The sequence below is a fragment of the Petaurus breviceps genome, unplaced genomic scaffold, assembly GCF_028583685.1.
Source record: "Petaurus breviceps papuanus isolate PSGF00001 unplaced genomic scaffold, PetGlider_PUasm1.0 90639, whole genome shotgun sequence".
NCBI lineage: Eukaryota > Metazoa > Chordata > Mammalia > Diprotodontia > Petauridae > Petaurus > Petaurus breviceps.
The window spans coordinates 757992-785365 of NW_027187296.1; the positions used below are offsets into that span (position 1 = coordinate 757992).

The window sequence follows — 27374 nt, forward strand, 5'->3', positions numbered from 1 at the left end:
CCTATCCCTCTTCCAAACTTACCTGTTACTCCCAAGGGCAGCGAGATTTTTCTAGTCACTCAGGCTCACAATTTTAGTGTCTCCTCAACTAATTCTCACCACATCTATCCATTCAGTTACCAAGTCTTGCCATCGTTACCTCCCTAGCATCTCTTGCATCTTTCCTGTTCTCACCACCCATATAGACACCACCCCTCACCACCTCTCACCTATACTATTACAGTAGTTTCCTAATTGATCTCCCATCCTTGATTCTCTCTCACCACTCTCATCCATCTACCACACAGCTGCCAAAGCGATTTTTTTTTTTTTGCTTTTTGGAGGGCAATGGGGTTAAGTGACTTGCCCAAAGTCACATGGCTAGTAAGTGTGTCAAGTGTCTGAGGCCGGATTTGAACTCAGGTCCTCCTGACTCCAGGGGCGGTACTGTATTCACTGAGCCACCTAGCCGCCCCCAAAGCAATTTTCTTAAAGGGCAGTTTGGATTGTATCACTGTCCTTTTCAGTAACCTCCAGTAGTTCCCTATTACATCTTGTTTAGTCATTTAGTTGTGTTCTACTCTTCATGACCACATGGACCATAGCATGCTAGTGCTGTCCATGGGGTTTTCTTGGCAAAGATGGTGTGGTTCCTTTTCCACTGGATTGAGACAAACAAAGGTTAAGTGGCTTGCCAAAGGTCACACAACTAGTAAGTGTCTGGGGCCATATTTGAACTCTGGTCTTGCTGACTCCAGGCTCAGCACTCTCTCCACTGAGCCACCCAGTTGCCTCTCTGTTACATCTAAGAACAAATATATGCTCCTCCTTGTGGCATTTAAAACCTTTAAAACCTCACTCCAGCCTGCCTTTTCAGTCTTCTTATCTATCATTCCGCTTTGCATATTCTATTAATCATCCACTACTGATCTTTTTTTGCTGGTCCTTCTAGAAGACTCCATTTCCATTTCTGCCCTTGAACTGGCTCTCCTTGCTACTGGGAATGCATTTCTTCTTCCCCTTTTCCTTTTAGACTTCCTACTTTCCTTCCAGTTGCAGCTTAAGTGCTACCTGTTATGTGGTGCCTTTCTTGATGCCCCCGGATACTCGTGCCCTCCATGTATCTCTTTTCATGCATCCCTGTAGATATAGACAGCTCCCCTATATGGAATTTAAGCTCCTTGAGGGATGAGACTGTTTTCTTTTTCCTCTTTATGTCTCTAGTGTGTAGCATGGTGTGCATTTAATAAATCCTTGTGGATTGATTGAATGTATAAATGATTTTCTTTTCTTTTCATCTTTGTCTTTAGGTTGCTTCTTGCTGAAAAGATGGGCCATCTTTGCAGAGATGATTCAGTGGAAGGCTTGAGATTTTATCCAAATTTGTTCATGACCCAGAGTTAAATATTTTGTAATTGTAATATTCTTTACCCATATCCTTTCATCATGCAATGACTGAATGACAGACAACTATGAAATAAACCTTTATTCAATTAGGTATTTTGGTAAAACACTGAAAGACAGGACAGCTTTTCTAATGTTTTTCCCTAAATAGTATGTCCTAGGAAAACTTATTTAGGATTAATATGGAAAAGTACTAAAGAAAAAAAATCAAAGCTGTCATGAAAATTAAATCATGTTATGTTTATGTTGACCCTTCCTAGGTCAACATAAAATAAGAGTTTCTAACTGAATCTTGTAGTTCACCTGCTTTGAAAGGAGGGAATTTAGTTTCATGAGAATAAACCTGGGTTAGCCCAGGTAGTAGTTATGTTGATAATATGACTGAAATGGATTGAATCACAATAGGATTCATGTTCATGTCAAATTTCTACCCTTTGGGGATATCAGAAATTTGCCATGTCTACAGTGATAGAACTACAACAGCACTGGAAGGTAATGTGATACTGGATGACGCTGCGTTAGACACCCCCTCTGAAGGCATTTTGGAAGCAGTCATAGGCTGTGTCTCTTCCAGAGGCCAGACCAAGTATCCTTTTTAGTACTTTATTTGGCTTACTTATGTAGAAACTTGATGCAGTAATTTTTTTTTTTTACCAAGTGATGAATTCATGACTGGCATTTAAAGAATGCACCTATGTCATTTTACTTTTAAAATGCATTGGATCTTGAAATTGAATTAAGAAGCTGTTTAGACATGTTTAGAGGGATGATTCCAAATTTGGGAATTAGCTGCCCTGGGGATTTTTTAAGTCTGCTGTAGAAAACTTTGAACCAGCTATCAGGAACCTGGAAACTTGATTATCTTTTATCTTTGAAGTGGAAAAAGAGGAAAGTTAGAAAACATATATACATGTACACGTATGCGCACACACACACACATATCTCCAGTCTCTCCTTTTTAAAGGATTTCAATAATGAACAATTCTGGTGCACTACTAGCAAGTCATTGTACCCTACTCCAGCAATATTTTTTACTTTTGTTTGCCCTGATTTACTTAACATGCAAAAAAACCTGCTTCTTGGCATTATTGCTGTTCATTACTGAGAGAAATAAAAGTAGATTATTTTAAGACCAAAAAAATGCTGCCACTAATGGAAATAGTTACACTTCAGTTTTATAGTTGTACAATGTATCATATAAATGGCATAATTTAAAATTCAGAGCATATGCCTACAGTCAGGATGGGACCCTGCCCTCCTGCAATGGTTAGCCAAGGAAATACAGAACAGGAGGGTCTTTATAGTATGTGTACACCATTTTACAGGATGATCAGCACCCATACTCCATGAACCAACCTTAGTGACTGTATTAGCCGAACCTAAGAGGAATCCCCAAGTTTATACTTGAGTCCTTCTAAGGAACTTTTGAAATGTGTGGGGTCCATCTGTGTATCACAACTAGTAGCCATTTCAGGACCCTTGTGTGAAGATCTCAAGGAATTTCCAACCTCACCCTCAGAGAATACCTCCTGCTAGGCCAGCTAGCCACTCTCTTTACATAGCCGTCAGTTCCTGGGTATCAGCTTTAGCAACTTCATATGTGTAGATTGCCAGCAGAAGGACTGCCTCTAGAGAACCTTGTTCTAGGCACCGTTCTGCTTACCCTTTGTTCTGCTAACAGTTCACTGACTAGTGAACTCCCTGTTCTGCCTCCATCATTCAGACCCTTAAGTTTGTTCTTAGGTATCTCTCTAGTTTTTGGACCTCCAAAGATGCAAAGGATGCTTTTATACATGATGCTCACAGAAAGTCTCATTTGTCAAGTTTTTTTTTTAATTACAAATCTGTCAACCCTGTTCTCTCTTACTGTTGAATAGTAAGCTGTTCCACAGGTTGTAGCTGTATTAAGCAGCGGTTCAAGCTTTAAGGGTTTAGATCAGTCACAGCAAATTAATGCAATTTTATGTCTACCTTCATATAATAGTGGCAAGAGATGAATGGGGTAGCCATAACTAACTACAAAGTGAAGGAAGCTGGGAAGAAAGAGGAGAAATCACATATGGACACTCTTCTGGAGACATATCATCTTTTAAAAAACTTGAGGAATTTTTGTTTTGCATTCTTTTTAAATGGACATGTTTCCTCTATTTCTTGTCATTTTTTTTTTTTTATGATTTTGGACTGTCTTATGGGGGCATCATTCAGGTCTTGCTCTTAGTAGGCTTATATTGAAGTAAGAACTATTGGACTCTGACTCCCACTCCAAATGCTGGCTCGGTGCTTTTCATAATTGATATATTTATTCTTTAGTGCTTTCATGACTTACCTCTTAGGAGCATTAAGACACAGACCTGTATCCTTAGCTTTATTATAATGGCACTTCTTGAGCCACTTATTGTCAAGACAGAACTTTATACTTTGTGTATGTAAAGATCTTTTCAGGGTTAAATTAAATGATTGATATATAATATATATTAATAAAGTCATCACAATAAAAAGATTTTTTTCCTAACTTGGTAGTGTCTTCTTTTTTTTAAAGCATGAAAAAAGAGAATAATCTAAAATGGTCCCCATTTTCCTTCTAGACAGTCAGATGCCTAGGACAGATGGGAAGGACACTATCAAACCCTTTATTTTAAACATTTTAAAAGACGACTATTCTTATAATAACCTGTTAAATTAAAAAACAACTTGCTATGACTGTGTGAATGACTGAGTGTATATTAAAGAGATCCTAATCCATCCTGTATTCTTCTACCAATCTTTCCAAGACATGTCATGTCATTTCCTTGTTTAAGATCATAAATATTTTGGGCGGCTAGGTGGTGCAGTGAATAGAGCACTGGCCCTGGAGTCAGGAGGACCTGATTTCAAATCTGGCCTCAGACACTTGACACACTAGCTGTGTGTCTTTGGGCAAGTCACTTAACCCCAATTGCCCTCCAAAAAGGGGGAAAAAAATGATCACAAAGATTTCACATTCAAGTTCAGACTTTTCATTCACAAAGCCTTTCTATAATTTGACTCTGTCCAACCTCTTTCACCCTTGGCTCCTCTCTGCTTCTATCTCCCTACGGCTGAATATTCTATACTCATTGATAACTCATTGCCTTTGTGTATCAGTGCCTAGCGGTAAAGAAACGTCCTAAGAGGAGTAGCTAGTGCTGGACAAAAGGATCCATAAAATCTTAAACTAAAGGATTGAATCCTGTAAAGTCAAATTTAGTATCAAGTCTTATACTTGGATTCAAAACAATCACCTTCACATATACAGGGTTGGAGAGGAATGAGACAGCAGTGTCTGAAAAACATCTGGCTGTTTTAGTGGTAACAGTTTAGATGTGATGATGGACAGACTTTGCAAAAAAGTACATAAATAAGAAATGGAATATTTTTTAGTGAATTTGTACCAAGGAATAACCAATAAGCCAGTTTGTCTATAAAGTAGTAGATTATGAGGGGGAATAATATAAAGCTGGAAGAGGAGAATCAAACAAGATTGTTAGGGACTTCAAAAATCCAACAGGAATTTGCATTTTATCTTGGAAGAAATAGCTTTTTTGAGCAGAAGAGAAGTATGGTCAGGTGTGCTTTAAGAACATCAATTTAGCACTTGTGTAGGGATTAAGAGTTTATCAGTTAAATTAGTTAAGAGCCTATTGCAATAATTCAAACAAAATATTAAGAGGAACCAAACTAGGATAGTGGCTGTGTAAATTAAGAGAAGGGGGTGGATATGAATGAATTGACAAGATTTTGGCAACTCAGATATGGAGAGAGGAGTGAGGGAGAAAGGAGATGATGTTGAGGTGAATCTGGATAACAAGAGTGTGCCCTCAACAGTAATTGGGAAAGGAGATACCGTAGAGGAAAGGGGAAGGGATATATGGCTTCCATTTTATATATGTTGATTTTGAATGTGTCCAAGTGAAGATGTCCAGCAGTCAAGGCAGTTGATAGAGGAGAAATGGAAAGGGGCTAGGTATTTGAATTTAATAGTCATCTGTAGAGAGAAGAACCCAAGGACTTCACAAAAGATCATTGGGAGAAAGAGAGGAAGAATATAGGCCTCAGGACAGTTCTTTGGAGTTAAGGAGTAGATCATGGATGCTGATTGTGTGAAGCTTTGCTAAATGTAGGAACAGAATTTAAATACCCTGATAGCCCAATGCTGACAAAACCCTTATTCTACTTTCCTTTACTTCAGTTCTTTAATAAAAGTTAGTAATGTTATTTATCACTTTTAAAAGGTTACATAACCCAAGTGCAGGTGGCACAATGGCAAGGCCAGTTCAGAAAGAACTTTCCTTAACCTATAAAATTACACACAATATGAATTTGGTTATCTGTACCTAATTTGCCCTCCAACAAGGAGGTTTCTTATATGTTTTAATATTCCAGAGAATAGACTGAGCTAGAAATGTTATCATACATGGAAAACTTGATTACAAAATTGAAAACTGGGACTAACCAAATAATAGTAAATCCTTTCCAAGAGTTAAAGTGGGTGGTAATGTCATTTTTTTGCAGTTCAAAAAATTTCATGAGTGCTATTAGCTAAATTATTTTAAAAGATTAGTATCTTTAAACTCTCTGGACTCTCTAAGTAAGATGATGATGTAAATGGTTGTAATAGTCTTTAAAAAGTCCATTGAAAATTTCAAGGAACTAAAGCTAGAAGGTTTCAACTTCAATTAAAAATGCGGTACTTTATATAAAGGCAAAATAAATTGTAAGCAGTGTTAATTTAATTCAATTCCTCATAGCACCTGTTAGAGCTGGTGATACAAAGGCAAAACCCCAAACTGTCCTCACCCACAAGCAAATACGTATTTGAATAGACTTCTAAGAGAACTTTTTCTTCTACGTACTTTTAACCAAATAGCTTTAAGATGTTGCTTTAGGTGCAGGCAGATTTTAAACTTTTTTTCTATCAATGCATTTTAACCTTGAGTCGTTTTAAAAAAAAAAAAAAGATATAGAAGCCGAAAATGATTGATGTTTTTCTAGCTCTCAAGTCACATCCGCGAATCCTTTCAATTTAGGGCTACTTCCCCGGTTTTCCTAGTGGGAAATCCCATTTCTTCTGGTTGGTTCATCAGGAAACCCTTAGAAGCACAGGATGTTCCCAGGGTCTGACTAGACTGGTGCTCAGAAATCGACATTCAGGTTTGGTGGCATTTGCCATTCTCTGCAACAGAAGCGAGCGTTTCATACTACGGCTAAATTTATGTTCCCTTCTTAGAAAGCAAGAAAAAGAAAGTTTTATGGAGAGAGGTAATAGTTAGAATTTCCAAAGTTCTTGATAGACCACTTTTGACTCCCCCTGAACCTCCTGGAGATGGATATAATGGGGACAGTCTAAGTCTTCTGGCTCCAACTCAGGGAATGCCCTTGACTGAAGAAGGGCTAAAGCGCTGACTTTGGGCTTCTGGTGGCTTCCCAGTTTGTCTGGGAGGTGGGGGAACTGGAGGCAGAATTCTCTATGGTCCTACATATTTCCTGTCCAGTTTCCTGCAGGGCTAGGGGTGGGAGGAGGAAAGGATGCGATGCACAGCAGAGAAAAAGAAATAACACACACACACACACACACACACACACACACACACACGCACACGAAACTTCCCTATGTTGTGCGTCCGCCCTCTCTCTCTTTCCCTCCCTCCCTCCCACCCACGGCAGCTGCCGAGGGCAGTCTGCGGGCGGGGCGCGCCGGCCGGGCCAAGCCAGGGCTGAGCAGGGTAGGGCGTTCCTCGCCCTCCTCTTTCCTGTTTGCTGGCTGCCCAGTTAGCTTGAGTCCGGGAGGTGCCGAGGGAGGAAGGACCGACTCTCAGATGCTCCAGGGGCAGCCGCAGGGCTAACGCGTCCCTCCAGGGAGAGCAAGCGGGGTGACTTCTGCTTCTCTGCTCTTAGGTCTCGCTGGCTAATAACAACCCAGCGCTTTAGCCCAGGAAAAGAGCCCAGACATCGCAGCAGAGTACTGAAAGGTTGCAGTTTGTGGAGGTAAGAGTCCTGGCTGCCTGCCTGCTTTTTTCTGTGAAGTAATCCAGTTTGTTCTCAGCCTCCTGGCACTTGGGGAGTTGTGCGCTTTCGCGCTGGGATGCATGGTGCCACCTGGTTACGCGTGGATTTCCTGGGACTTCTTTTGCTGCGTTCAGAAACTTTATCTAAATCACAGCATTTTCCGCCAAAAGAGGATTTCCACATCGAAAACTTCAAAAGAGGTTTTTTTCCTTGATGTTTTTTCTTTCCTTTCCCTACTGCCGCGCTCCCATTCCCTTTACTCTCCCATTTGCCTTTTCCTGGAAGAGGACACATCACTCACACACTCACACACACACACACACACACACACACACACACACACACACACGTGCATAAGATTTTACCTCCACATTTGCTTTGCCATGTGCAACGAGTTTGGTTGAAATCAGAAATACCCAAACTCTATGCGGTCATTCAAATTTGGTAGCAGGGTTTTAAAATTGTGTCTGGTTGGGGCAGCATAGCATAGTGGACTCAGATGACTTCCATTCAAGTTCTCTTGTGAACCATACTAGTCTTTTGCTCACTAGCAAACCACTTAAATCTTCTGATTCCCCTCCCCTTGGCACCCAACCCCTCTCTAAAATCACAAGTTAACTAGGAGGTACTGATCTGCAAGGGTAGAGGGAGTTCCCAAACAGGGAGTTCCCTATGTTGATGAAATCACCAGTACAGATGATGATGATGATGATGATGATGATGATCCTGTGGAAACATTGAGGGAATTTAGCACTGAGTAACCTCCCCCAGGCTGGTGCTGATTATGTAGTACAGGTAACCCTGGGTTCTCTCCCAGGCCATGGGTGCAAGCTTTGTGACACTTTTGTCAAAGTGGGAAGTTGGGATAAGACTACTTGTTTGCTCTCTGAAGACCACCCCAGCTCCATTTGAAGTGACTTATCACCAAGTGATGAACTTATTTGGTCACAACTCATGAAGACTTTCTTTACCAAAGTGGAGCTGCGTCAGCCAGCCCACAGACTGCCCAGATAGATGGAATCAGAGCTCTGCAGTACTGAAGTCTAAGTGTCTAGCAGAAAGTTTCTCATAAAAAAGTAAACATCTTTGGGGCATCGAGCATTGAAAAGCTGTGTAAGAACTTCAGTCTATTTTATTAAACACCAACTATGTGGAAAGTGGATGAAAGTCATTTTAAGAGGATCTTGTGATAGTGTGTAGACATTTTGGAAGACACATAACAAAGGATCACCACTAAAATGTGGATATGTGGTGTGTACCTTTAGAATGAGGGACCTGGATGGTATGGTGGATAGAAAACTGGGCCTAGAGTCAGGAAGACCTGAGTTCAAATCCAGTCTTAGACACTGGCTGTGTGACCCTGGGCAAGTCACTTAACTTGTTTGCCTTAATTCCCTGGAGAAGATAATGGCAAACCTCTCCAAGTATCTTTGCCACGAAAACCCCATGGATAGTATTGTTATGCTATGGTTCACAGAGTCACAAAGAGTAGGACATGACTTAGTAACAATGACCTTTAGAACATGGAGTAAAGGTGGACTGGCCTTGTGTAGCTTTGTAACAGAGCAGGCACATGAACCTGTCCACCAGAAGTCCTCTTAAAAGGAGGGCACATGGTTATGGGAAGTGTTTCCTTGGTTAGATATAAGTGTCATCAAAATCTCCCCTTTGACCCCAAATCTATTCTTTCAAGCTTACTGTGTGATAATAAAGTTTTATAATGACACCACCACCACCAAATGAGGGCACATGGAAAGCAAACCAAATTTGAACATACATAGCATGAAATAAGACCTCCATTAAGTAAGACTTTGGAATTAGAAATTTTCTCCAGTTCTGTCAATTTAAATTTCTTTTCTGAAGGAGCAAAAAAACCACTTTTTCCTCTGTTGTAGATGTCACTAAAAAGGCCATATAGCTTATATCCATATTTTGGAAACTACTCAAGAGTATTTCCTTCCCCTCCCTCCCATTAGGAGAATAGTCTGTGGGGTCCCAAGCTATTACTTTTGGTTCCAGGCAGATATTGTTTTTGCTGGGATTTTTTTGACTTGATACTTTGGCCAGTGAGAATATTTACAAACAGCTCCTTTCCCCATTCCCAACATATACATTTGGAATTACTTTTTCAGTAAATGTGAGCATTTATATACATAGTATACACATCAACATCCTCTTTTCCTTAAACATTATTTAAAGCTAAACATTCATAAGTGACACAGAGGTGGGTATGTACAGTAAGTTAGAAGAAATGCAATAAGAACCAGCTAAAAAGGAGATGAATGAGAAATAGCAGTCAGCAAAGTTTCTTCTTACTCTGAAAAGTTCTTTCTCTGGGTGTCCTGTTACTTTTTGGTTGGTGGTCTAGTTAGCGATATTTCCACATTTACTTCTAGAAGTCTATCATATCCCTTTTCTTTTGTTTATATCTCAGAGGAGTCTGCCTGGAATGCCTCCAGGTTATACCACATGATAGACATAGACTACAAACTTTGGAAAGACTTTCATCATATGGAAAGACAAGCAGGTTGGTCGTCATGGCTGTCATCACAATCACCAGCATTCAATCAGAGAGTTCTTTTTAAATGGTCCTGACTATGAAACAGGCAGTTTTGGCAAAGCTGCAGAACTTTTTGGAACTGGATGATCTTTTCTGATCCACATGGTTGAATATTGAATACACAACATCTTAATTCATAAAGCCTTATACTGGCACATGATCATAATGATACTTTCTGTGAAGGTTTCATCTGTTTCCCTTAGCCACATCATTCTATCCATGTTTCAGATGTGGAGGTGAGCAATTCTGTAGAGGATTACATAGTTCTGGCTAGGAAAGCTTTTATTTTGCTCTAATTGTCATCCAAATCTCTGTTACTTTGAATGCTGAAAAATATCTGGTTTTGCTTTGTATTGCCAATGCAATATTCACAGTGCCCATGACCACTATAAATATACCTGCATGGTGCTCAATAGCAAAATATAATAAACTCTCCATATATAAGACAGAAACAAAACATTTATTCAGACACCAGAAACCAAATCCCTACACCAGTTAAGCTGATTCCATCATAGTAGCAAAGAAGTTAATAAGCCATAATCAGCACAGAGAGCCACAGCACCCTTTAGCCTTCCCACAAACCTAGCTGTCACAACAGGTGGCAAGCACCAACTTTTACTCACAAGCCTGAAAAATCCCTTGAAAGCATGCTCTTCTCCCAACTGTATAGCTGGCTCTGACTCCCAGCTTCCTATGGACTCTGTTCCACCCTTCAGCAAACTCCTCCCACCACAGGCTCCATGTGATTACATTCAGCCTAATAGGCTGAATAGACGATAGAGTATATTTTCAAAACAGGGCAGATCTTCAAATTCCCGTAGGCTTATTAAGGGGCAGGGAAGATCTTCAAATTGCCATTCCCATTACATTCTTTTAACCCACTTATGCTGAATGAGAAAGATAAATTCTGGTATCAATATTTCTTTTTTTCTTAAATACTGAATAATCCATTCCCGAGAAAAACTGGATTTATTTTTATTTCAATGATTGAAGTGTTTCTTAGCTATAGAAGCATAATACACACCTATGAAAACTAATGCTTATATAATATATAATGTTAAGTGCTAATAATGGGGGGGGATTAAGACCAACCTATACTTTTTTTTTACAAATATATATATACACGCACACATTTTCATATATATTATATATGTATTTATTATATGCACAGATATAATTAATAATATGTATTGTTATATGTGTATATATACATATGTGTGTATATGTGTATGTATATTAACAAGCCAAAAGACAAATCTTTTTTTTTCAAAAGAAATGGGCCTCCAAACACCTTAGATCTCGTATTACAGTCAAGTAGCCTGGCCTGATTCAAGAGAAAGAGAGCCTCTCATTCAAATCATTCTGAGCCACAGGTAGACCATACTTTCCCTGCTCTCCCAGGTGTTTGCTAAATAAGTAAATGAAATGGTGCATGAATCATCCTTCTGCTGGTAGGCTTCAGCAAGAGCAAATTTTGGAACACTGACAAAAGAAAATCAGTAAAAAAGCATTTTATTTTCGGAATACAAGATAATCGCTTTTCATCTATTTGTTTCTTCTATTCTGTTTTTTCATCTATTCCTTCTTTAGATCATATCACCTTAAAGTCTGGTTGTTTGGAACTACAAAAATATCATGCATTCCTGTACCAAACTCAGATTGCTGGTCTGCTGTGTGTGAAGCACTGTGATAAGCACCAGGTATAAGAAAAAGACAAAAGAGGTATAAATGATCCTCTAAAGAAGCTAACAATTTAGCTTAGTAATCATTTGTAAAATTGTCACTCTATCCAAAAAGCTACAGCTCTGATTTAACTTTTTTAGCATGGGTGGCATAATGGATAGGCTGCTGGACTTGGAGTGAGAAAAACACGAGTTTGAATCCTGACTCAGACACTTAACTAACTGTGTGAGTCTGGGCAAGTCACTTGCCCCAGTCCCAGTTTTCTCTTCTGTAAAATGGGGTTAATAAAAGCAACTACCTCACAGGTCTATTGTGAAGATAAAATGAGATACTATATGTATAGTACTTTGCGAACTTTTGAATGCTTTTTAAATGCTGGCTATTATATTTTTATTAGCAACACTATGCAGCAGAACAGATGGAAAACTGATTCAGCTCCAGTGGGCCAATGTATGAGGCCAGGGAAGTAAGACCAGCATTTTACTTTTACAACCCATTAAGAAATGGAGTTGGTTTTCTTTCTTGACCTCCCCAGCATTTGATACCATCACCCTGAACAGCTTCTCTTCCCTGCATTTTCATGCTCTCTTAGATCACTCATCTGAGTACTTTTCTCCCCAACCATGAATGGTCCCATAAGCTTTGTCCTGGACCCTCATCTTTTTTCTCTTTACATTTCCTCTCTCTTGGTCAAATCATCAGCTCCCATGGGTTCAATTGTCACCTTTGTGCAATACACACACAAGTGTATATATACATATATGTATGGGTATATATGTGTGTATGTCTGTATCTGTCTGTCTATCTGTCTCTGTCTGTCTGTCTGTCCATCTGTCCATCTGTCTGTCTATCCATCCATTCCTCTAATCTATCTATCTATCTATCTATCTATCTATCTATCTATCTATCTATCTATCTATCTATCTATCTATCTATCTATGTATCTATGTATCTATGTATCTATGTATCTATGTATCTATGTATCTATCTATCTATCTATCTATCTATCTATCTATCTATCTATCTATCTATCTATCTATCTATCCATCTATCTATCCATCTATCTATCCATCTAACCAGCTCCAGTCTTTTTCCTGAGCTTCAGCTTCACATTGCCAATTACCTGTCATTTAAACATCTCCAAATAGATATCCCATAGGTATCGCAAATTCCACATCTCCAAAGCAGAGCTCATCTCACCTTCAAATCACCTCATGTCCAAGTTTCTTTGTTTCATTTGAATATACCACCATCTGTCCAGGCACGTAGATTCACAGTGGTAGAGGCATCCTTGATTCTTTTCTCCCGCACCCATATATCTCTATATTGGATCCTTTACCAAGTCTTATTGATTCTGCATTCACAGCATCTCTGACATCCATCCCCTTCTCTCCACTCACATAGCCACCACAACAATTCAGGTCTTTATCACTTCTTTCTTGGACTATTGCAACAACCTCCTCCCTAGCTTTTTTTTTTTTTAAGGTTCACCTTGTGGGGCCATCTCTTATATGAAACTTCTCCTAATCCCTTTAGTTGATAATTCTCTCTCCCCTCTTCTCAAATGATCATGTATTTGATAATCTGTTTACATGTAGTATTCTTTTGGTAGAATGTAAGTTCCTTTTGGGAAGGGACCAAGACACTTTTTTGTTTTGTCTTTGTACAGTGCTGAATGCATAGTAGATAGTTAATATAATGCTTTTTTGGGTTGAATTGCAAGTTTAGCAAAAATCTAGTAATTTGGGCAATGTGAGACAGTCAGGTGGAGCACATCAGATCTGGAGTCAGGAAGATCTGAGTTCAAATTTGGCCTCAGACACTATCTGTGTGAACCTGGGCAAGTCACTTAATCACTATTTGCCTCCGTTCTTCATCTGTAAAACGGGGACACACCGGAGAAGGAAATGCCAAGCTATTCCAGTACCTTTGCCAAGAAAGAGTTGGATGTGACTGAATGACAGAACAAGAGATAGTCAAGCAAAGTAGTCAAACCTCATAATAATAGCTAGTTGGCACTCACATAGCACTTTAAGGTTTGGAAAGGGCTTTGTAAATCTTAAATAATTTTATCCTCACAAGGTTATTTAAGGGAGGGAGGTGCTGTTATCATCCCCATTTTACAAATAAGGAAACTGAGGCAGGCAGCCAGTAAGTGGCTGCCCAGGGTCACAAAGCTAATGGGTGTCTGAGGCCAAACTTAGGTCTTTCTGACTCCAGGTCCAATGTTCTAACCACTATACCACTTTCCTGCCTATTAACTGACAATATTGTTATGATTGCCTATTTCTATTGATCAAATTTGCCAGACAATTGTCAAATTTGTGCCTCTACTCTATGCTATAAGAATATAACCTCTATATTTTATAAATAAGGATTTATGGGGTGTTGAGGAGGACTAGAATCTCTTGTCTGAGGGCTGCTCATTCACCTTTGGTATCTACTTGATTGTTTCAACTCTCACCTGTGACTCCAAGAAGCTGTAGCATTCAGCCACACCCCAGTAAGCCCTCTCAGCAGAAGAGCTAAACCAGATTGAAGAAAACTGACAGGCCTCTAACCTGCTGGTGAGTTAGGGGGATGTCTACCCCAAGTGTGTGAAGACTTCCCCCAGTGAAATGGGCAGATAAGAACAATTTATTCCAACAGCTATAAAGGTGGTTGAAGCAGGTACTGTGGAGTGCTTAGAGCTTGGTCAGGCATCAAAGATACCAAGGTCATCCATTGCATCCCAGGCCATTACCAATCCTATTGACTTTTGTTCTACCACTTGACTTCTCTGACTCAGGAAGATAGAATGAGGTTGATGATACTAGAATAGAATAGAGGCAATTCTGCCTCACTCACTTAAATCCAATTCACGCACACAAGGCAAGACATCATACATGATGTCATCAGTCTTCTTCAAAAATGAAGGACAAACAACAATTTTAGGAATAGCTTTTTGGTTTTTTCTGTCAGGTTCTCAAGTTGTTATTGTTCAATTGTTTCAGTTGTGTCCAGTTGTTCATGACTGAATTTGGGGTTTTCTTGACAAATATACTGGAGTGGTTTGCCATTTCCTTCTCTAATTGATTTTACAGATGAGGAAACTGAGGCACACAGGATAAAGTGACTTGCCTGGGGTCACACAGCTAGTAAGGGCAGATTCGAACTCAGAAAGATGAGTCTTTCTGACTCAAGATCCTACTCTATCCTCTGTGCCACAGTTCTGAAGTAGGTGACTTATGGAATAAAAGGAAGGAAATGGAGTCACATTTACTAAAGAAAATGAATGTATTTCCTATTCTACGGAGTTTGACTGTTGAAGCGACTTTAATTTTATGAACTATATTGATCAAGGCTATTATTTTCTGAAGTTGTAATTGCAGGTGTTCTTGAGAAAAGTACATGTGACTTGGGTGTGAGAAAGGACATGAGGAGTCCAAGGACTTGGGGTGCTGCTGATCAGAATGAAACAAATGTTGAAAGACTTTTCAAATCTGCTATTAGTGGTGCTCTGTGACTATGGTGAGTACAATATGCACAAGTTTTACCCTACAGATGAAGCTAAAAAAACAGAATTTAAATGTGAAATTTATAAGCTTCATGATTTTGATTGATGATCCCTTTTGAAGCTTAAGAAATCATGTCATTTAGTGGAAAACTTGTTCATGACTTGGGAAGTAACAACCTAAAACACTCAACATCTTCCTAACACTTAATATATTCTTTTGGTGATTTCAAAATACCATGTAGATGTCTAAGTAATTGAAAGAAGAGAAGGATTTTATTTCAAAATTAGTAAAGAAATCGAGCTACCCATAGGGGAAGATTGTAAATCATCCTGAATGTTGATGACAGAGTAAACATGGTTTGTTAGGACCCCTGTTATAAGCTCCATTTACTCCTATCTCACCCTTTCCAGTCTTTTATAGCCATCAGTCAAATGAAGGATTTCCCTCAATTGTTGCTTTGCCTAAAAAAATAGAACAATGAAACTTCATCCTCTCATCGTTTTCAGTTAAATGGTGATCAAGAATCTGTTTAGAGTATTGTGTAGTGATGTTTCACATAACCTGATGAGAGGGTGAAAGACTGACCCACTTAAGGAAGATCAGCTGTGTACATCAAGAGGCTACATTCACAGATTTTAGGTATTCATAACTGGTTGTTACATGGATCGATTTGGGAGTGGTCCCCCCCCCCCCCAAATGTGACATTTGAGAGTCACAATTAAGAATAGGTCAGTCCGTTTAGGAGTATAGAAAAGTGTGAAATAGGGATACTGTTGCTAAAGGCTAAGATTAGGCAAATAGTATGGTGATAAAAAATATTGAAGTAGAAACTCAGGGGCAGCTAGGTGACACACTGGCCCTGGAGTCAGGAGGACCTGAGTTCAAATCCAGCCTCAGACACTTGACACCTACTAGCTGTGTGACCTTGGGCAAGTCACTTAACCCCAACTGCCTTGCCTTCTCCTCTCTAAAAATAAAAAGAAACTCAGAGATAGAAACCAAATTCTTTCTTCTTCCATGACTGCTTTGTTGTTTGTTGTCCAGTCATATCTGACTCTTCATGACCCCATTTGGGATTTTCTTGACCAAGACACTGGAGTAGTTTGCCACTTCCTTCTCCAGCTCATTTTACAGAGGAGGACACTGAGGAAAACAGAATTAAGTGACTTGCCCAGGGTCACCCAGCTAGTATCTGAGGCCAGATTTGAACTCAGGAAGATGAATTTTCTTGACTCCACTCTATCTACTGTGTTATGTTCCACCTGGCAACTTTACTTTTAAAATAATAGTGCTGAGTTTGGCACATAGTAAGGTATTTAACAAATACTAGTTGACCGACTCACTGATTTACTTATAACCATACTATTTCTTCATCATTGATCTTGTAGGGAAAGTATCACAAGATTAATGTGAGAAAAATGAGCAAAAAAAATCCCTCCCTTAAAACACTTTTTAGATAGGAAAAGAAATATATAAAGAAAACGAGGAAACGAAAATAACCTGAAGTTATAAAATCACATTGTTTTCCTGTTTCTTCCTATTAATTATTCAAATAATATGAAAAATCAGTTCATACTTATGCATGGGCCCTTTAGAACAGAATGAATATTCTTCAGAGACTGTAGAGCTCTCATTTCTAGAATGAGCTCTCATCCCAGCAGGGTTACAGCTAATTGTTACAAAGCCAGATTTTTTCTCCTGTGATATGTGTTTGGATACATTTCAAAAGAGAAACAAGGATTCTTGTGTGTTGTGGCAAAGTTTTCTTTCTACTCTTCCCTTTAATCATTTCAAGTTGAGTTAGATTTTTAAAAAAATATATAACGGATACTTGAAAGGCTTTGTATCTGTCCTGTCTAGGATAAAGGCATTTACTATAAAGTCATCAACATCTCCAGAGAGAAGGTTAGTTAATTTATAACATCATAGTATCCATTCATTCCTTAACAGATTTTCTAAAAGTTCCTTTTATTAGCCTGGCTGAACAAAGCACCAACATTATAGATACCCATCCAAAATTCAGCACCACATCCAGCTAGCCTGACACTGGTTTCTTTGCTGGCAAAAATTCCCAGCATGGCAGAAGACTTTGAACTATCTATTCAGGAAACTCTGAATTTCAAATCAATTTTAGGTTTTCCTCATTTTCATTTACAGTGATGCAGCACAGTTGATTCTTTATTACAGTGTAGAAAGGGAACCAAAGTGAGTCACAGGAGATCTGAGCTATTTCACTGGGCCTCAGTTTTCTCATCCGTAAAATGATTAAATAATCTTTATGGTCCTTTCAAACCTCAAAAGTATGTGGTTTTATTACTTAAACAAATATCCTTCCTATACATAAATCATGGTTGCCCAAGAAATCCCAAACCCAAGTAATCAGCTAGGTGGCAAGGTGTATGGAGTCTGGCTGGACCTGGAGTCAGGAAGACTCATCTTCCTGAGTTCAAATCCAGCCTCAGATACTAGCTGTGCAAACCCGGGCAAGTCACTTAACACTGCTTGCCTCAGTTCCTCATCTATAAAATAAGCTGGAAAAGGAAATGGCAAAACCACTCCAGTATCTCTGCCAAGAAAACCCCAAATAGGATCATGAAGAGTCAGACACAACTGAAACAACTAAATAGCAACAAATATGATTGGTGCTAGAAATAATATTTGCCTTTTTTCCCCTCTAATAATTTCCCCTGCTTCATATATGTATATGTACCTGCATGTGTACATGTATTTGTATATATATGCATATATATATGAAGGAAAACATGCACATACACTCAGACACACACACATATATGAAGGGAGATTACTTGATTGCATGCTATAATCTCAATGTGTTTTGCAATGGTTAAATCCCTTTAAGACTGTGGAAGGAATAGAACCAAAAAAGGTTAAATCATAAAATCTCAAAGTTAGAAGGGATCTATGAGGTCATCTAGCTCAACCTGTAACTGGATAAGAATCTGTGGACCTCCAGTGATGTGTAAGTCATTCCCTACCAAGGCAGCTCATTTCATCTTTGGATGGCTTTAAATCAGGGGGCTGGCAGCCAGGCTTTGATCAAGTTACACAGTGTTTAAGCTTTCAGTGCTGGGATCTGTCCTGAGTGTCCTGATTCTTAACCTGGTGCATTTACTCTTTGCTTAGTCAATGATGCCAATTATTTGTAGAGCAGAATCGAATCGAGTTCATTGGGGGCCTCAGGGTATCACCAATGTCAAACAATAGAGCTGTCAAAAATGATTGGAGCATTTTTCTCTCATTTATCTTTCCTACCCATGTGCTGGTAGCTGAAAATATTCATCTGGATTATAAAACACTTTTCTGTGTTATTTCCTTTCAGTTCTTGGTGAAGTCGAGTACCTCTTCTTGGGGCAGCCAGGTCACGTAGCTTTAAGCAACAACACAGTGTCTGTAGATTTCCAGTATTCTGATGGAAATAATGCTACAATGAGGAATGTGTCTGTCCTGTTGTTGAGTGCCAGCAAAAATCAGACCATCACCACCAAATACCTCCTGACCAACCAGTCCCGAGGCACACTGGAGTTTGAATGTTTTTATTTCAGGGAGGCTGGTAACTATTGGTTCATACTGAGTCCAGCAAAAATGGACAATAACACAGGAGTCCCCTGGCAGGAGAAGCATGCCTTTCTGAAGGTGGAGTGGCCTGTGTTCCACATTGATTTCAATCAGACATCAAAGGCAACAGGAGGAATCTTACAGGTGGGACTTTTTACAACTCAACCACTGTGTTCTTTCACTACAGACAGACCGGATATTTTGGTGGACATAACCTTCACTAACAACATCTTTGAGCTGAAAGAAAGCAGGGATCAACCACTGGAAGTGAGGATCAGCAAAAGAGCTAGCCTTGCTCCAGTTCAGTGGATAGAGTTTGACTGTGCTCCCATTGGTTCACAAGCCTATGCCACTGTGTTACTGAAACTGCATGATACTGAGTCAGTCATTACCTCTACAGGACCCATTGACCTGGTCCACAAATTTGGCTACAAGTTGGTGATGTTGCCAGAACTAACATGTGAGTCCTTAGTAGATGTGGTCATAGTGCCCCCTCCATGTACTTTTGCCCAAGGAACGGTCACTGTATACAAGGACGCCCCCAGGCATTCTGGGGACAGGCCTAGTTGGTTGGCTGAAAATGTCGTGCCCCTTGGGGCCAGCAAAACAGAATTTAACTGTACTTTGTTCGCCATGGGGAAAAATAAATACTGCTTTGAGTTCAGCTTTTCAAGCAAAAGCCATTTTTCCTCAAGGGAGGAGTGCATGGTGATTCAGAGAAATATAGGTTGGTATTACAATTTCTTGTTTCTCATAATATCTTGAATTGGCACTTTCTAGTCTTTGGCTTTATTGCTTAGCATTTAAAAGACTCCTTAATTTTCCAAGTGTGGCAGATCCACTTTTTTTTTTCATTTATTCCTTCTAGGAATACAGTTTTCAGTATTATTGTCCTTATTTTGGGAGATAGGGAGACTTGAGTAAATGGTCAAGATTGGCCCCTACCAGTGAACTCTGCTAAAGTGACTATGGAAAATCTGAGGCAGAGCTGGGATTGAAACTCAGAGCTGACTCTCAGTTCTTGACATATTTTACTGAGCTTTACTAGTCTCTATTTTCTCTTATCTGACTAGGCCATACCTAATTCCTATCATAATTTAGAGAAATACAGCAATAGCTGTTAATTAGATGTTTTCTTCTCATAGGTCAATACTTCAATATCAAAGATTTTCTCAAATGAGTTTACTCCTTCCCAGGCCATAGTCCTTCTGTGCCCTGGTAGAGGATCTTCATTAGTTGCTGCAGGCAAAAATTCTTTAGCTGGTAGCCAATCTTTTGGTGATGGATGTACTTCCCTCAATTTAACCAGGATCATTGTTAGATGACAGGCATCTATCTTGAATGAAAGAGGACCTTCCAGTTGGCATAGATCCTTATCTGAAAGGAAGCTCAAAGGACATCTAGTTCAACCCCTTCATTTTATAGATAAGAAAAATGAGGGGCAGCTAGGTGGTGCAGTGAATAGAGCACCAGCCCTGGAGTCAGGAGGACCTGACTTCAAATTCTGCCTCAGTCACTTGACACACTTACTTAGCCATGTGACTCTGGGCAAGTCACTTAACCCCAATTGCTCTCCAAAAAGCAAAAAAAAAAAAATGAGGAGTAGGGAGGTCAAGTTTTTTTTGTCCAGGGTCACATAGGAAGAAAGTATCAGATGGGAGATTTGAACCCAGATCCTCTAACTCTAGAGTCAGGCTCTTTCCATTACCATGGGCTTAACATGGGCTTCAAAAACCTATAATTAGGGGTGGCTAGGTGGCACAGTGACTAGAGCGCTGGCCCTGGAGTCAGGAGTATCTGAGTTCAAATCCAGCCTTCTACACGTAACACAAAAACTAGCCGTGTGACCTTGGGCAAGTCACTTAACCCCAATTGCCCTCCAAAAAGCAAAAAAAAAAAAAACCCCAAACACACCCCAAAACAACCCTATAATAAGTTATTACAAGGGAAGGTTCATATGCATTTGGAGGTGCAGAGAGAAGAGGTTAGTAGGGAAGTAATTGTTTTTAAAAACCAAAAAGCATAAATAAAAATGTTGAAAATCCACAAAAACCAAGTCACCTTTACATCATAATGAGATATCAAAGTAGGATTTTAGTGGAGGGAGTTGGATCTTAGAAGCAATATTTTTTAAAATATGAATATGGGTTCTCTATTATTTATATAATGTTTTGCCTGGAGTTCAGTTATCTTCATCACAGCATACAATCATACTGCTTAAATAAAACTGAGCATAATTACATAATTAGGAGTAGTAAAAGGAGCTAGAGAGTATGTGGTTTTTACACTCTTTTGTGCAACATAAATTGCCCGCCTCCACAAATAAATATTGACTTAGAATCCACATGGATGAGACATGATTCTTCATTCCCGGTAGGTTTAGGAACATGGTACCTACCTAGGTTTTTTACAGTAATTTTTAGGCTTCTCTCTCCTAAGCCGAAAGTTCAAGTGTGGCTGAACTGATTTCTTTTTCTGCCCTCTTCTTTCTTATTTATTTTTAAAATATAAGCTAATGCTCTAGGCAGCCAGTGAAGATGACAACCCCGTTTAACTCTCCCCAAACAGTGCACTCCTCTATAGCAATAGATATACTTGTGCTCCATAAACGACTAGCTCGGCAGCCACTCCAATTCTTAGATTCTTTTGGAAATGGAATGATGGTGTGTGTCTCCAGAATGTAAGCTCCTTCAGGGCATAACTGAGAGTTTCTCACTCAGATCATACAAAGTGTATGGATAGGAATAATCACAACCATTCTCATTCCCCAAGCCTTTGCTTTTTTTTTTTAAATAAAAAAAAAGTAAAAAAATGAGAATCAGACCTGGTTCTGGACACTCTGTCTTCTGTCATCACATACGCTCTTTCCTTACTAGAATTTCTGTGAAACTTCCCACATTAATCAGAAACGATATCACACAAGTCTATGAGACATGTGTTGCAATTGGATTTATTGCAAGAGAAAGGCATATGCATGTGGGAACACCCAGCTCTTCATCCCTAGCTTCATATTGTACTTTATAATAATTACAGTCCTTCAGTAGGGTTTTCCCATTTCCATTGGAATTTCTTATAAATATACCTTGTTTAGATGTTACTGGTCTCTGGGGCAAAAAAAAAAATCACAGAATCAGACCTTTTCTGAAACTAATTCCTTTGTATTGTGTGGGGATGGAAGGGTATCTGCACTTTCCAAATTGCAGGCAGATTATGTGCACCCATTTAAAATGTTATTGCAAGGCCCAGTTCATGATTTTATATTCTGTGGAAAGAGTGGGGATAGGGGTGGGGAGGAGGGGATTGTTCTGCATAGGAACTGCTTACTTTGCACCTGCTAATTAAATTCTTGCTTTTGGGTTAAAATACATTAATTGGGTTAACTGACTCATATTTAAAGATCCCTGCATTTATATGTTGTTTAAAAAAGATTAAAGAAATAGAATCAATGAGTCTTTAGCTTTTGCAGCTGGCTCAGAATATAAAGAGCCAGCCAGACTTGTTTCACATGTATGTATAGAGTGGTGTGACCAAAAAATAACTGGGCTGCTTTGTGTGTGTGGCTTTTATGGAATTCATTTTATTGTTCTTTAGTCACAAGTTGCAAATATGTAAAGATGAAAAGGGCAAATATATATCAGCTGAGGTCCTACTTTTACCTTTCACTAAAGTGGCATTTATTCTCTGCAGATTAAAAACAAAAGAGAAAAAGATCAATAATTGTATATTATGAAAACAGTATAGTTTAACAGTATTATATTATGTATTATAATTATTATATAATATAGTATAGTATACTAGAACTCCAATAATAATATATTGAACTTCCACAGAGTTTTTATGTGCAAAACATTTTATAAGAAATGAATTTTTATCTGTCCTTTGCAGGAAAGTATCAATATAATGCCGAAGCTTGTAGGATTCCTTGAAGGAACTGGGGATGTTGAGCCTGAGAAAGACTCAAGAAGTATATAATAGCTGTCTTAAAGCATGTGAGGGAATTCCTGTTTAGGTACAGGTTGGACTAGACTACCTCTGCAGATCATTCTACTTCTGAGATTTTGTGGAAAAAAACCCAACCACATTCCTTGGGTGTGGTAGGGGCACTCTTCTGAAGTCCCTGCTGCTGTCTGGGAGGAGGGGAAAGGCTGGGGGATCACTTGAGCTAGGGAGCTGTGAGCTACAGTAGGGTTAAAGTGGAGTGGGGGGTCCATATTAAATTCAGCACCAATATGGTAGACCCCCAAGAGTAGGGTGTCATCAGGCTGACTAAGGGGGGGGCATACCTCAGAAATGGAGCATTTAAAGCGCTGTGATAGTGCTGGGATCATCAGATCTGTGGGTGGTCATTGCATTTCCAGTCTGGGCAAAATACAGAGACCAAATCTCAAAACAATAACAAAGAAAAAAGAAAGAAAAAAAAAAGCAACCACATTCCTGGTTTTTCTCTGACCCAACCGTGATACCTAGTAGGTAGAGCACAAAGCTGGGTTCTGTTGAAATGCTAGATGGAACATAATTACCACACCTGAGTTGGAACTGGTCCAGGGAATTAGTTTGTAAATGTTCCAGCTCTTGTGAAAGTCCCCAGAGACTTTTAATTACCAGAAGGGGCCAAGAATTCAAGTTCCATGACTCATCCCAAAGAAAGTACCTCCTGGCTAGCTCAAGAGTGCATCTACCCAACACTGGGGGTTGCTATGGAATACTCTGTCAGCTGATGAGCAGAAAGCAAAGTCTGCCTGGATTGGCTTAGCTTTGGTAGACAGCATTGGCATGTTCTCATGGGCCATAGGTGTTATAAGAGCTGTGGTTGGGGAGTTGGTGGGTCTAGGGATACAGGCTGGATTTTTCAATGGGTTTTGTAAATTTATACCAACTGTCAGTGTATTGCAGTGTTACCTGGATTTTTTTTTTTGTTTTAAAGTGAATTTGTCAACAAAATGATAGCATTTATTTATTTATTCATTCATTCATTTGTTCATTCATTTATTCATTTAGTCTTCCAAGAAGGCAGTCTGCTATAGTAGATAGGACTCTGGACTTGCAGTAAGGAAGACCTAAATTCAAATTCTGCCTCAGATATGCACTTGTTTGACCTGAACTTCTCTGTGTCTAAGTTTCCTCACATATAAAATGGATGGTTTGGACTAAATCCATGATCTAGTATTATGGGATTTGAATGAGACTGTGGAAGATTTTTCTTGTTTTCCTTGTATTCTTCTTCCCCTTTCTCCTTCTCCCCAGTTAAGGGGGAACTTCCTAACTTTCTCTAGAGGACATAGCATCATATACTTGACCTTGTGTCCTCACAGAAACATGGAGCCCATGGCAGGCCTGGAACCCATGCAGTGTAACATGTGGTGATGGCATACGTGATCGGCAGCGAATCTGTCTCACCTCCTCCCCTTCCAAGCCTGGCTGTGTTGGAACATCCATAGAGACCTCCTTGTGCTCTTTGGAAGAATGCTTTAGTAAGTATATTTCCTGTGTACTCAACACACTGGACATGGCATTCGCAGTGGTCTCAGATGGGAACAAAGATTAGGCTTAGGAGTCACTCTGTCCTGAAACTACTCAGGGGCAATCAGATAGACCTGGTCCTAGTAACACTGCACATATTCACTGTCATCTAAGACGGTGCACAGCTAGGAAGGATATCTGTCCAATCTGGTGCCAAGGAAAGAGTATATGATGCAGGAGAGAGGGAAATGGCAAGGAGATATAATTGAATTAAAGATGTGAAGGACTGCCTTGTGGTGGGTAGAAGGAAGAGGGTGGAAAGAGAAGCATGACAAGTTTGAGGAAAAGAAAACTTTTTTCCTTCCCTTTTTTCCTGGGGATTTTTGTTGTAGCTCTTTGGAAGATTTTTACCCTATTCCTTTATGTCACTAGTCTGAATACAGTGGTGAGAGACATAAATCTGAGTAGAGAATCAAAACCATATCTGTTTCATAAAACAGGGCATAGCACCCCAGCTTGTCTCTAGACAGATAATCTTAAATTCTTTCTTTTATGGCAACAAAGCTAAGAAGGAAGAGTGTTTCTTTCATTAAAGGCCAAACTCCTGTATTCTGACCTTTTCCCAACTCTCTAGATTCTCTGATCATTCCTCCTTTCCCTTTTTAAAGTTTTATTAATGCCCATCATAGAATCTTCCGATATCCCCATCTTCTCTCCCCTCAGACCATTACTGAACCCCTTCTTGTGACAAAAAAGAATAAGTAAATGCAGCTAGCATAATGGTGCCCTTTGCCATCATCTGCTACATTATGTATCCATAGTCCTCCACCTCTCTACTAAGAGGAGGGAAGAAAGTTTCGTCTTCTGTTCTCCAGGGTTAAAATCGATCCTTACAATTAGTCAGAGTTTGGCTGCCTTTCAGAGTTGTTTTCATTGGTGTTCTTATAGTCTTCTGGTTTTGCTTACTTCACTGTATATCAGTCCAAACAGGTCTGTATGACCCATTCTTGAGGGTACCATGCCGGTCTCTTGTGGTCACTGCTTTCTTCTTGAAATGTTCCCTAAATATCCTCATAGATTCTAGAATCTTGTCAGGGAGTGAAGTCAGGCTCACCTGCCTAGAGTTTGTAGACTTTTTTCTCCTTGCATTTCTGAAAATCAGGACATTAGCTCTTCTCCCATTCTGCTTCTCCTTTCCAGTTCTCTGTACTGTTTTAAAGATCACATTCTTTGAGCACCCAAGGATATAGGCTCATCCCGACCAGGTGACAAGAAGAACTAGGCAGTCTCTTACCACCACCTTATTTGTCTTGAGTATCAGCTTCCCAGTAGCCAACTTTCTTTTATCTCTTATAGTACAATGACTATTTTCCTTGGCAGAGAAAGCAAACAAAATAACTTCAAGGGGCTCCTTCACTTATTACGGTACCATCCACCTTGAATAGCAGTCCTATGCCTTCTTTGATCTTTCTCCTTTTTCCAAAATAACTTAAAAACAGGTCTCTTTTTCTCCCTCACCAGTCTTGGCTCATTCTCAGATTGAACACTTTTGACCCTACTCTTGCTGGATTATGCCACACTTTTGGATTTATCTCTGCAGTGTAGCTAGGTGACACAGTGTATAGAGTGCCAGCCCTGGAGTCAGGAAGACTCATCTTCCGGAGTTTAAATCTGTCCTTAATCGTGCACTTGCTGTGTAACACTGGGCAAGTCATATAACTCTGTTTGCTTCAGTTTCCTTATCTGTAAAATGAGCTGGAGAAGGAAATCAATGGCTAATCACTCCAGGGTCTTTGCCAAGAAAAACCCAAATGAGGTCAGGAAGAATCTGGCATGGACAGCAAGAAAGAGTAGAGCTATGCTCCCATCCTTTGTACATGTCTTTAAAAAAAATCCACGTTGGTTGAGAGATTCCCTATGCATCCACATTCACCTCTTTTAAAAACATTCTGCCTTTCTCCTCATCAGAATTGTTCTTCTTTGTGCTGCCATTCTCCTCTCTAACCTGTGTCCTAGAATTCAGCACACACATACACTCACTCACACAGAGTTTAAAGGCACAATTAAACTTCATATGAGAAAATTTCAGAGGCGCAAATCACTAGGTCCTGAGTGAATATTTTGCTGGTAATATGAAGTTTCAAGTACATATTTCTCAATTAAGTTTGCTCAGTTTTAAAGCATTGGATCTAAACAGCCCCTTCCACGTATTCCTATTTGTCCTTACCTTTTAGTCTATAAACCTCTGCTTTAGGCTGTGAGACTTAGTTTTATAGTTCACCATTCCAAACCCACTGTGATTCTGTTCTCTAGTTCTACATCAAAGGACCATCTTTAAGCCTGACCTTCTTGTCTCTCAAGGAGTAAAGTTCTTTCCTGTTCTTTCCAGGTTTCACCCTGTCTTCTCTTCAAAACCTCCTTGACCTGGCAACCACTTTCCTTGCTGATTCAGCTGGTGTCTTTGTCTTTACCTCTAGGAAATTAATTTTTTTTCCATTTTTTCAAAGGCTTGTGATTTACATGTGATTTACATTAACTTGTGATTTACATGACTAATTTCAGCCAGATTTTGAGTTACAAATTTTCTCCCCATTTTTCCCCTACCCACCAACCCCAAAATAGCAATCCCACAGGATATCCTCTCCTCCAGTCTGCTCTCTCCCATATCTTCTCCCATACTCCCTTCAACTTTTCCAGTAGGGCATGGTGTATCTCTATGCCCCAGTGCCTGTATATCTTATTTCCCAATTACATGTAAAATAGTATTAATATTAGTATATATATATAATTTTAAACATTTGATTTTAAAACTTTGAATTCCAGATTCATTCCCTTCCTCCCTTGTCACCCACCCTTACTGGGAAGATAAGCAGTTCAGTATAGGTTGTACATGTGTAGCTAATGCAAAACATTAACATAGTAGATATATTGTAAAAGACTGACTATATTTCCCTCCCTCCTATCCCACCACCCACTTGTTCTATTCCCTACTTTGATTCTGTCCTCTTTCAAAAGTGACTGCTTCCAACTTCCCTCCCCCCTAGCCTGCCCTCCCTTCCATCATTTCCCCTCTCATCCCCTTCCCTCCTACTCTCCTATAAGGTGAGATACCTTATTTAGTGTGTATGTCATTCCCTCCCTGAGCCAAATTCAATGAGAATAAGGTTGACCTATTCCCTTTTGCCTTCCTA

The 27374-nt window shown here is 39.5% G+C and overlaps 2 protein-coding genes across 8 annotated transcripts in view; both read left to right on the forward strand.

The window, feature by feature from the left end:
• The window catches only part of VPS36 (vacuolar protein sorting 36 homolog), a 42681-nt gene extending 38786 nt beyond the window's left edge, over positions 1-3895 (forward strand). For both annotated transcript variants that reach the window (XM_069064603.1, XM_069064604.1), the window contains one exon: positions 1290-3895. In XM_069064603.1, coding sequence (XP_068920704.1) covers positions 1290-1383 — 94 coding nt within the window. In that variant the 3' untranslated portion in view covers positions 1384-3895. The remainder of the gene's footprint in view (positions 1-1289) is intronic.
• Positions 3896-7034: 3139 nt separating this feature from the next.
• The window catches only part of THSD1 (thrombospondin type 1 domain containing 1), a 28245-nt gene continuing 7905 nt past the window's right edge, over positions 7035-27374 (forward strand). Inside the window, exons 1-6 of one of the 6 annotated variants that reach the window (XM_069064610.1) lie at positions 7036-7386; positions 9842-9934; positions 11558-11667; positions 15010-15160; positions 18488-19450; positions 24036-24194. In XM_069064610.1, the coding sequence (XP_068920711.1) occupies positions 15103-15160; positions 18488-19450; positions 24036-24194 (1180 nt within the window). In that variant the 5' untranslated portion in view covers positions 7036-7386; positions 9842-9934; positions 11558-11667; positions 15010-15102. Of the gene's footprint in view, positions 7387-9841; positions 9935-11557; positions 11690-14117; positions 14218-15009; positions 15161-18487; positions 19451-24035; positions 24195-27374 lie in introns of those variants that run through there. The other 5 variants (XM_069064607.1, XM_069064605.1, XM_069064611.1 and 2 more) reach the window with 5 other exon arrangements.